General features: G+C 60.2%; 1 protein-coding gene across 2 annotated transcripts; it reads right to left on the minus strand.

Moving 5' to 3' along the window:
- Positions 1-38: 38 nt before the first annotated feature.
- Positions 39-10,536, minus strand: UNC93B1 (unc-93B1 regulator of TLR signaling). 2 transcript variants are annotated; one of them, XM_045775806.2, is made up of 11 exons: positions 10,350-10,536; positions 9,990-10,131; positions 9,364-9,517; positions 6,441-6,602; positions 6,097-6,229; positions 5,674-5,767; positions 5,003-5,127; positions 4,278-4,460; positions 3,525-3,798; positions 1,565-1,683; positions 39-820 (listed from the first exon to the last, which is right to left on the minus strand). In XM_045775806.2, exons 1-11 carry the CDS (start codon positions 10,440-10,442, stop codon positions 497-499), a joined length of 1,803 nt encoding a protein of 600 aa, XP_045631762.1. In that variant the 5' UTR covers positions 10,443-10,536; the 3' UTR covers positions 39-496. The 2 variants fall into 2 exon arrangements, with proteins under 2 accessions (XP_045631762.1, XP_087711205.1); XM_087855079.1 differs by lacking the exon at positions 39-820 and adding an exon at positions 1,137-1,328.
- Positions 10,537-11,378: the final 842 nt, after the last annotated feature.

The following is an 11,378-nucleotide window of genomic DNA, read 5'->3' on the forward strand; positions in this document are numbered from 1 at the left end:
GGGGCGCTCTCCTTACCCCCACAGCCTGACACTTCCCAGTCGGGACAATACAAAACCTCTTTATTTCTCATTTTCTATAAAAAGTCGTGCCTCTTGACGGACGGCGGGGATAGGATGTGCGAGGCGTGCGACACACCCTGCCGAGGCCCGTGGCCAGGAGCAGCGCCGGGCGGGACTGGGGGACCGGCTGCGGCAGGAGGACCCCGTCCCTTCTCGGACCTGGGGAGGGGCCACGGGGGTGAGCGGGGGGGAGTCGGCTGTGCTGCCTCTCCAACCCTAGGCCTGGCCCAGGGGTCTTAAAGCTCCTCACCGCGCAGGGCCGCTGCGGGGCGGTCCCACGTGGCACATGGCCCGGGGCTCCGGGACGATCCTGAACCTGCGGTTCGGGGAGGAGGTCCTTCCTGAAGGTGGCGCAGTCACAGCCCCAGCCCCCCGCCCCCCGGCCCCCGAGCTGAGATGCGGTAAACCGAGGCCGGCGAGCAGGCTGGGCCCCTCACTACTCCTCAGGCCCGTCGCCTCCCAGGGCCTGTTCGTAGGGGCAGGGCCGGCGGGAGAGGCCGGCTGGCTCCGGGCCCGGCCGGAGCCCCGCGGGCGGTGCCTCCTCCTCCACGCCGTCCCCCGGGCCGCCGCCGCCGTGCTCGCCCTCTGCGTCGCTCTCGTCCGAGTTGTCCTCCTCCAGGTAGCGGTAGCCGCGCACTTTGTGTTGCGGCCGCGGGATGCGGGGCTGGCGCGGGACCGCGCCCCGCTGCAGCTTTCGCTCCATCCACAGGTACGAGGCGGCGGCCCCCACCAGCGTCAGCAGCAGCACCGCCAGCTTGGCCTGCGCGCAGAGACAGGAATGCAGGGGACCCGCGGGCCACCGAGCCCTCACCTTTCCGGGCTACCCCTCGCGGGACAGGCCCACTCGCGTCCTGCATCTCCTGGCGCAGCTCCTCCTCTGTCCCGACACCTCAGCTTCCTCCGCACCCTCCCGCGGACAAGGCTCAAAGCCCAGCTGTGCTCTTTACGGGGCCAAGACCACTGTGTCCCTCACGCGCAGGCACCGTAAGAAATGCCTCTTCGAGGATTTTGACCATAACCCACAGCCAAATACAATTCCCCATCATAACAGTACACACACACATATAAGCACCGTATTCGGCTCTCTTCTATTCTATTTCACTTTTTCAAACGTTGGCGAGACCTGCTGAACGGACCCACCGGTAGGTGGGAGCAGAGAATGAGGAAGCCCGCCCCCTGCAGGCCAGAATGACGCTCTGCATCCAGCTCCGAGCTGACGCCTGGTGAACAGGTCAGCCCGCGACCGGCAAGGTGGCTGGGAGGACCCACTAGGACAGAGAAAACCTGAACCCCTTCAGAGATGGGCAAACTGAGGACCGTGGGAAGTGAGGCACCAAGCGGGTCCTGGGTTTGGGGCCACTCAGTGGGCGTGACCTAGGACCCAGCCCTTGGGGAGTGGTGCCCTTGGGGGCTGTGAGGCTACAGTGGGCGCTCAGAGAGTATCTGTGGCCTGGGGGCTGGCCCGACGCCGCCGAGACCCTCCTCCCACCACGCTCAGGCTCACCTTCATGGGCAGGCTGGAGCCCAGGTACACAACGAAGATGGCCACCGCCTGCCACCAGTGGTAGATGGTGAAGATGAAGTCTTGCCTTTCTTTGTCCTCATACAGGATCCCCAGGAGCGCTGCAGGTGGGCAGGACAGTGTCATCATCGGGGGCGCAGTGGCTGATCTCCCACCTGGGCCCCGCCCTAGGCCCAGCGTTGGGCGGGTCTCCTCCCTTGGCTTGGAGCTCCTAGAAAGCCTTTGTGAACAGGTCCTCGCCTGCCCCCTGGTGGACGCCCAGCTTATTAGGCCACCTGGGGAGCTGAGCAGAGGCAGGAACAGGAAAGGGGGAGTACAGTTGGGCCTCACTCTAGAGCACATGTGTGGCCACAAAAGTGGAAAGCTCTATGCGCAGTCATCTCCTGTCCTCTCTGGGACCGCGGGTGCATAATGCCAGGCCTTCGGGGGCTGTCTCTCCTCACCCCGGGCTCAGGGAGGGCAAACTGCTTAGAGCAACAAACTTGCTGCAAATCAGACCTGAAGTTGGGAGGTTTGTACTATTTCTCAAGGAATCCTCGCTGGAGTGGGAAGAAAGAGTGGACAGGGAGTCAGGAGATGCAGGTTTTCCTTTCAGGACTGTAAAGTGCAGAGAATTTGCACGGAGATGAGGATTCAAATGTTGGCTCTAGGAATGACTCAGGGTAAGTTAACTCCATGGCCACTTTTCCTGCCTGTAAAATGAGACGACATGTATTATATGTTGTGTTCTGAGGTTTTAATGTGAGAAAGGTCGCACAGCACCTGGCAAATTGCACCATCACCATCACTCAGGACATTAACATCCCTGCCCCAAGGCCTTGCAGTGTGACTGTGTCCCACGGGGCTGCTGGAAAGGGACACGGAGCCCCAGGGTTCACAAGGAGGCGGGAAAAAGCAGAGCTGAGCAGGCAGAAGGGGATGCCAGGTCCAGGCCCAAGTCCAGACTTGTCGTGGACCCGAGCTACCCCGGCTGGATGCTACCCAGAGCTGGCTGCCTCGAGCAGTGGCCAAGAGAGTGTGGCCCAGAGTGTGGGGCTCCATGCCCGATGACAAGTACAGATGGCTGACTCTCTGATGGGGGGGGGGGTGTGCACGGGTCTCCTGAGCCAGCCCCTGGCCTATCCACAGCAGGTGTGCCCTCCAACACATCACACCTCCAGGGGTGACGTTCAAACTGTTAACAGCACTGGCCCATCAGAACAGACGCTGATGTGGGAGCCCATAGACCGGCTGTGTGTCACTGGCATATGCCCACCTGTGGGCCGCCAAACTCTGACCCACCCTTTCTTTTCTGCAAACAGGGCTGGCTCCACTTCCCAATGCCCCTACCCCAGCAGCCCAAACTCAGGGTGTGCACCCTGCCGCTCTGCAGACTGGGGTTGGGGCTTCATGCCTGCTCCCAGGAGTGTGGCCCTAACTGCTCCTGAACCCTGGAGTGTGGACAGGGCCACCTGCTGCTTCCCATGCTCCCCAGAGTGCAGACTGGCTGGCAATCTGCTCCCAGTGTCATGAAAACTATGCCAAGGTAGGCCCTGTCCTTTGGTATGAAAGCAAAGTACCCCCAATGTGTTTTTCCTGCTGTCCCTCAGGGGTGCCCACAGAGCGCCATATCTACTCCATGGAGCCACAAGACCTCACGCTAACCCCCCAGTGTCCACAGGGCCCCAAGCCTACCCCGGGGTGTCCAAAGGATGTCCATGGCATGCAACTCCCATACCTGCCCCTGGTGTGTCCACAGCCCCCCCTCCATCTGTCCCTGCAGTCCACAGACTTCCTTCCACTCCTGGAGTGTCCACAGGGATCACCACCTACCTCCACTGTAACAGACCCCCAGGGTACTCATGGGATCCCATGTCTGTCCCTGGGATGTCTGTGCTCCTCCCCAATCACCTGAGGTAGCCACAGGGTCCCTTGTCATCCCAGTGCCCACAGCTATACTCACTGCTGAGCCCGGTCTTATTGAGGCCGCTGCCCACACCCCAGAGGACAGCTGCAACACAGAGGATCCACATGTGTTGCAGGCCCCGAGGTGCGGGGGCCCAGAAGAAGAGGCCGAGGGTGAGCAGCAGGTGCAGCCCGGCCCCAGCCACCAGGGGCACCGGGCGCGGCAGCCACAGCCCCAGCAGGCCTAGGACCGAGGAGGCCGACGCGCCCAGGCTGTAAGCCACGAGGAGGTAGGCCAGGCGTTCCAGCCCCACCGAGCACACACCATAGCCCTGCCAGGGGGACAAGGCTGAGTGTTAGAGGTCAGCTGGCCCAGGCTCTGGCCGTCCCCACGCGAGGGCTTTAGGCCATACCCTGTCCTCTCTGGGCCACCTCAGGGCTAACTCCCTCCAAGGTTCAAGGGAAGGTTCTGAGGGCGCAGAGAGGAGAAAAGGCTTGGATAGTGTCTCCAGACAACAAGGCTGCACCCCGCATGGAACCACGCTTTATGGGCGTTATACCAGCTCAACAGTGTAACGCCTCTGGGAGTAAGCATCCCTGCTGGAATCACTTCACAGATAAGTAAACTGAGGCCCAGAGAGCTTAAAATAATTTGCCTAAGACAGAGGGGGAATGGGGGAAGCCAGGGAAGAGAAGAAAGAGGGAGGGAGTATCTGGGACACACTCAAAACTTATTCATCTTTTATCCGAACTACAAATTTCACCGGAAGTCTTGTATTTTATCTGGGAAGGCTATGCAGCCTGCGCTTACCAGGGCGAGACCAGTGCAGGCAAAGAGCACCTCGAAGCCGCTGTAGATGAAGAAGGGCACGAGGTGCCGCAGGCGGAAGTCGCGCACGTGCTTGAAGGGCAGCTGGAAGATGTTGCCCCAGCCCACGCTGCGCAGGTCGATCTCCTCAGTCGGCCGGTAGGCGGCGCCGCACAGGCCCAGCACCTGCGGACCGCAAGCTGAGTCGGTGGGCTTGGGCGGGAGAGGCAGGGGCAGGGGGCAGGGGGCAGGGCGGCCGGGCCCCCTGGGCCCTGGTCCCGCCCCAGACATACCCACAGCCCTGGGCCCTGCCTCCCAGCCCCGGGCCCCGCCCCCAGACGCACTCACAGATCTCGGCCTGGATTCCCAGCTCCGCCTCCAGGAGGAGGCCACGCCCAGGCCACGCCCCCAAAACCTTAGTTTTGCTTCTCCGTTCCGCCCCCAGCCCCGTCCTCTCACACCCTGTCTCCAGCTACACCCTGGCCCAGGCTTGGTTCCCTTCCCCTTGGCCTCTGGGATTCCAACTCCAGGTTCAGTCCCGAGCCCCTAGCCTGGCTTCTAGGTTCAGGCCCCCTCCCCAAGGACTCAGCCCTGGCTCCCAGCTCAGACCAGGACTCCAAGCCATAACCTTGCCCAGGCTGCCAGCAATGCGCCCAGATCGCACCCCTTTCTACCTGCCTCGATCCCCAGACTTCATTGACTCCGCCCCACCCCATCCCGGGCCGCACCAGCAGCATGGCCAGGAAGGCCACCGCCATGAGCACACTCTCCACCACAATGAGGTTTCCACTCCGTGGTAACGTCCGCAGAACGGTCTTGTTGAAGCCAATAAGGATACCCTGGCTGTTAGTACCTGGAGAGAGGCGGGTGGGGGACAGGGAGCAGAGCATACTGTAAACTCAACCACAAAGAAATGCAGCAGGGCTGGGGGGGGGTGGAGGGGAGGGTTAGAGGTGATGGGTGAGGGCAGTGCTCCAAAAGGCAGGGTTCATTTGGGGAGGTGAGGGCCACTGGGGCTGGACGAGCCCCAAAAAGAGAAGTGCTTCCCCCGCCCTTGCTGCTCTAGTGCCTGGAGGTTAAATGGGGGGGGGGGGGCAGTCCATCCCCAAACCCCATACATTCTCCCTGCAGTGACTGAGCTCTGACGGTATGCGTGGCCCTGAGAGATATGCCCCAGAAGCCTCAGCCCAGATAGCATCTCTTCCAGGCAGCCTTCCCTGATGCACCCTGTCCCCACGAGGCTGGGTCTGATGTCCTAACTGCATACTCCTACAGGGCCCTATGCCTTGCCCACTAGGCTCTCAGCCCTCTCTGGGCACTCTCAAGAGCTCAGTGTCCACTGGATGACTCAATGGGGGAGGTGAGCAGGCCTTGGGGACCCCATCCCATGAGGACTAACCGCAGCTCTGCACGCTGAAGAGTGTGTGGTTCAGGTCATACAGGTAGTGGTTCAGGAAGTAGATCATGGGCAGCTGGGCACAGGCGAAGCTTAGCTGTGGGCAGGAAGGCAGCTTGGGCCAGGCTCAGAACCAGGCAGGGGGCACAGGCATGATCTGGAAGGGGTCTGGGCACAGCCTTGGCAGAACACGAGCCCTCCCACCTCTGGGGGCAGCCTCGTGGCAGGAAGGAATGCCCAGTGCAGAAGGACTTTCTCCTGCACAGGGAGGGGATGAGGTCTCAGTCGCTAGAGGTAAGTAAGCAGAGGTTGGGCTCAAGAAAGGGCAGTGGGACTAGAGGGATGAAAAGACTGTGGGATGGGCTCCAATGTACGGGTTCTGGGCCTGGAATACCCTCTCCCAATGGCCCCATAGGTGGTACTCACATGGAAGAAGCTATAGAAGATCGCTTGGAAGACCAGGAGATATGGCGCATGGGAGCCCCGTGGTGGGCGTTGCTGGGGGCCCTGCTCATCCCGCTCCTTATAGTGGGAGTATTCGTAGTACTTCTGAGCCATCCTGGACCACAAAGGAGAGAAAGCTTACCCCAGTCCGACCTCTACCAGATGTCTCTGCTTCCTGCACCCAGGGCTATGGGCTACGTCTCACGGCCGGGGAAACAGGCCTGAAAGGCAGAAAGCGCTGCCCAAGTTCCCCCGGCTAAGGTTGGCAATGGAGCAGAGACTCAGCCAGGTCTCCAGCCTCCCGCCCTGACGCCCACCAGGCTCACCTGGTGATGTAGTTGCCCATGGAGGCCCAAAGAGGCACGATGGCCATGCCCAGGGCCACGGCGGAGGGCACAAGTGTGTAGTAGCGCTCCCAGTAGTTGGTGGAAACGAAGAGGGCATAGATGCCCACAGCCAGGAACATCATCCACTTGGTGCCAAAAAACCTGCGGGCAGTGGGAAGACGCTGGCACCACGGGCCTACCCAGACTCCCGTGGCCGTGACAGGGTGCCACGGCGCCAGGGCCCAGCTCGGGACGCGGTGTGAGGTGGCGAGCAATGCCTGGCCTTGGAGTCGGGGGCTCTAAGATGCAGAAGCAGAGATACGGACTTGCTGGTGGTCGCAGGGGAGCCCTGTGTCCACACACCTGTTTTCACAGCTTCATGTGGGCACAGAGCCCAAACCACAAGCCTCTCGTGGCCACTGCAAGGATGGAGGGAGAAGAGGGAGGGAGGAGTAACGAGTCCGTGGTCTATGGGCACATCCTGCCCTCCTTTGTGTTCTGGGCTGACTGGCCAATCCCCCTTCTCCGTCCAGTCTCATGTGCTGTGCCTTCAGGGTGCCCAGGAACACAACCCAAACCTGGGCAAGGAAACGAGGACCGGGGAGGGGTCAGAGGCAGGGCCAGTATCGCTTCCTTCCTGCCCACTGCTCTCGCAGTCCCACTGTGCTAATCTGGGAAGTTTCTTCCCCACTGGCTCCTAGGACAACAGCCTTGCTGACTCTGAGAAAATGTCGCACTGTGTTTAAAGGTGGTTGCCCGGGACGCCTGGGTGGCTCAGTCGGTGAAGCAGCTGCCTTTGGCTCAGGTCATGAACCCAGGGTCCTGGGATCGAGTCCTGCATCGGGCTCCTTGTTCAGGAGGGAGCCTGCTTCTCCCTCTGTCTGCCGCTCGCCCTGCTTGTGCTCTCTCTCTGAGAAATAAATAAAATCTTTTTTTTTTAAAGTATCCCCCCAAAAAAGAAATAAAATAAAGGTGATCAAGCAGTGGCAGGATAAGGACTCCTTCGGGGTGTGAAGGTTCGTCAGGCTAACAACCACTACCAGGAACTCTGGGGTGTTTTGAGTATTTGTACTTATTAGTTCTTTTCTTTGCCTTGGTTTCCAGGAAGCTCAAAGCCAGATGAACCTAATTTTCCGATACACTTACTTTCTCTTCTATTACAGGGCCCTGGTTCTTTCATCATCCATATTTTGCCATGTAATAAATAGACGGGCAGCCCACTCTGATCTGTTTGGGGGGAGGGCAAGTCACAAAAAATGTACTGTACATTTTGATGGAGTAAACGAGCAAAAAGTAAAAATACTAACACTCATTGCTGGCGAGACTGTGGTTTAAAAAACGATGCACACGGCCCGTGGTCATGCAGACTGGCACAGCCCCTGAGAAAATCAGCCCCGTAGTTTGGGCAAGGAGCAAGCTCGGGGTGGGGGACTCAAACTTTCAGACTGCCGGGTGCTGCCTGCAGGACCTGGGCAAGCTGCTGAATGTCTCCGCTTCTCTGTGTCTATTAGAGCACCTGCCTCGGACTGCAGGGAATGAGGGGGCATTTACAAAGTGCCCGGCACATGGGAAACAAAAAAGGAGTTAGCTGTTATTATCCATAGTGATATGTTTCAAGAGCCAGAAAGCCTTTCATAGACCTCTACTCTACTAAGGCCACTGCTAGACATTTATCATAGCAATTTTTTTTTTTTTTTAATTTTAAGAAGGAAAGAGCTAGGGGCACCTGGGTGGCTCAGTCGGTTAAGCGTCTGATTTCGGCACAGGTCATGAGCTCAGGGTCCTGGGTTCGAGCCCCGCGTCCCGCTGGGCACTTAGTGGGGGGTCTGCTTCTCCCTGCCCCTCCCTCTACCTCTCCCCGTGCTCGTGCTCTTTCTCTCTCTCAAATAAATAAAATCTTTAAAAGAAAAAAAGGGGGGGGGAGAGCTACAAGCACAAAGTGAAGGTGCAGAAAGGAGAGGGGCTGAATGTCCAACTCTGAGGCACGGCTGGGTGCCCCCATCTCTGCAGAAATGCGACCCTCATAAAGTCCTCAGTGTGAAGACTGAGGAGAAGGCCAAGAGGTGCGCAGTGAAAGGAAAGAATGGAAAAGTGAACATGGCACATGCTCAGGTGACCAGGACATAAACGTTACCCATCCGTGCTGGGGAACAACAAACAGCTGATTTACTGGCGGGCGTAGGAAGGATTTTCTTTTTTCTGATTTCAGTTATGATTCTAATGTTGTTTGTACAATTATGTTAAAGGAGTTTTGGGTTTTGGGGTTTGGAGGGGTTTTTGTTTGTTTGTTTCTTGTTTGTTTGTTTGTTTTTTGGTTTAAGATAGAGGAACTAAAACCCATCTAACTTGTCTGCTAGTCTCTGGGTCTCATCTGAGCAGAGACCTACCTCCTGGTGGGGAGGGTACCCGTGGAGGGGAGTTTTGCCCCAGCCACGAGGCTGGACCAGATGCCTCCAAGGCTCGGGTCCAGGGTAAACCCTCTGGGGCACCTACCCAGCCATGCCTTTTCAGTGAGAAATGTCCCTCAACACCGACACTGACACGGACAGCTGATCAGGCCAGGCTTGATGCCTGGGCCTTGTTGGCTGATGAGATTCTCTCCAGAGATTCCACGGCCCTGATCCCAAAGTGACCAAAGGCCACATGCTGTAACTCCAAGCCATAGAGGAGGGCACAAAGGCAATGCCATGTGAGGCAAGCTGAGGGAAGGAACGGGAGTGAATTTCTGTTGTGTCAAATGTGCCCTCAGGTGAAGCTCCTGCTTCCTTCCCCAAACCCGGGTTCTACCCTTCTCTCTCACCCCTCCAGGCAGGCAAGGCTTCTCCCCAGCTCCCTGCCCCAAGAACACCCTGGGCCAACAGCCCTTGCATCCCTGCAACATCTGAGCGACGGCCCAGCCCTGCTGGGGACAGCAGCACCGCACCTGATGAGCACAGGTGTGTAGAGCAAAGCGGCGATGGGCGTCACGTTGATGCCCATCAGCATCTTGCTGTCGATGTCGGGCAGCCCCATGTTGCCATACTTCACCTCGCGGTAGGTCTCATCATAGTGCAGGATCAGCTGCATCTGCAGGAGGCCTGGGGATAGGGAGCAGGCATGACGGGGGCAGCCTAACTCTGGCGGCGACAGAACGGAGCCTGGCACACGAGCTTGAAGGGAGTCCCGGATTCCAGTGCCCTTGAGGACAGAGAGGGCTGCCCGGACTGGGCCAAGCGTCCCGACAGCCAGCGGCAGCGCCAGTCACGTGAATCCAGAGCCCCTCCCCGCCACGTGCTGCGCTCCAGATCTGGGAGGCCGCGCACCTGCCCAGGGCGCCCAGTCCTGCCCACACGCTCACGAAGGCTCTGGCTGGGAACCAGGAACGCTGCACAGGGACCGCCCTCCGGGCGCTGGGGCCACAGCTGCAGCTGCGAGGCGGCATTTGGGGAAGTGAAAGAGGAAGGGAGGCCAAGTGGCTCCTAAGGTTTCTCCTTCTCGGACCGGGGCCGGGAAGGGAGGCCGGGGCGGGAAGCCGAGGGTTCTAGCGCGCGAGCCCGCGGGGCCGCCTACCCAGGTAGACGCCGTAGGTGAGCATGGCGCCCGCGCTGGCCGCCAGCACGTTCTTGAGCACGCCCAGGCGCTTGCGGCGGTAGTAGCGGCGCTCCTCCTCCTCCTCGTTGTAGTTGGGGTACGCGCCCACCAGTTCGTCCAGCTGCGGGGCACGCACGGCGCTCACACCGGGGCAGGCGGCCCGGGGGCGGCCTCGCACCCGCACCAGGAAGGCCCCGGGTCCCCCCCGCCCCGTACCCGCTGCCCGGCTCCCCGCGCTCCCCCCCTCCGGCCCACCCCGCGGGCGGCATCACACCCCCACCCGCGAGGCCCCCCGCGCTCCGGGTCCTCGCCCCCCGTCACAGAGCCGTCCCCGCTCACCGGAGCCCCGGGCCCGTCGGGGACCCCGAGCCGGTCCTCATCTCCCTGCGGCCCGGTCCCCGCCACCCGGTAGAGCGGCGGCACCGCCTCCATGGCCCAACCCGGCCGGATCCCTGGCTGCGGCCGCCCCGGGTGTGAGCAGCAAGCCCGGCACTTCCTCCCGGCGGCTCGGACCTGCCCCCGCCCCGCCCGCCCCGCGGGCAGCCTCCTCGAGAGGGGCGTGTCTGGGGGGGGGCGGGCGCGCGGGGGGGGGCGTGGCCGGGTGTGGGGGTGGCTAGGACCCGGCCTCAGGGAAGTGAGCTGTGGGTTCGAATCTTTGCGCAGCCGCTTCCTGACTTGGCTACTTTGGGAATTCACTCCACTTCTCTGGGCCTCAACTTTCTCACTCAGCACTGCTTGCCAGGGTTGTTACCGGATTACTAAATGAATGCAGAGCCTTAGAAAAGTGCCAGGCCCTCAATAGGCTCCCCTCGGTGCTACCACGGTCCTCCCTAGCCCCACCTCCAGGCCCCATGCGGCGTCTTTGCAGGTCGGCAAAGAGCCCCCATCGCAGCCCCACCCAGGGCTCCCACAGCGCGGGACTTGCCAGCCCATGCCCACCTCCCACGCGCTCCCCAGTGTCAGCTTGGCATCTGCAGGTGAGAGCTCTGGCGGGGCGATGGGAGGCTGAGCTAGTGGTGGCTACTGGACTCCAGTGGGAAGACCCCGCGGCAGGTCCAGAGCCCTCCTGCTGGGTCTGGGCTGCAGGGAGTGCACGAAGTTCTTGCCTTGTAAGAGCTGAGGCTCCCAGCACTGACTATCACCCTGGTTGGGAACCCTTCGGAAGCTTTTTAAAATATACAGTTCCCAGGTCAGACTCTTCAACAAGTGGTGCCGGGAAACCTGAATAACCACACTCAGAAAAATGAAATTGGACCCCCATCTTATACCCTCACAAAATTTAATTTGAAACGGATCAAAGGCTTAAACGTGAGACCTGATCCGGTAAAACTAGAAGAAAACAGGGAAGAAGCTCCTTAGCATTGGTCT

The sequence above is a fragment of the Ursus americanus genome, chromosome 24, assembly GCF_024610735.1.
Source record: "Ursus americanus isolate L20-20 chromosome 24, mUrsAme1.1.p, whole genome shotgun sequence".
NCBI lineage: Eukaryota > Metazoa > Chordata > Mammalia > Carnivora > Ursidae > Ursus > Ursus americanus.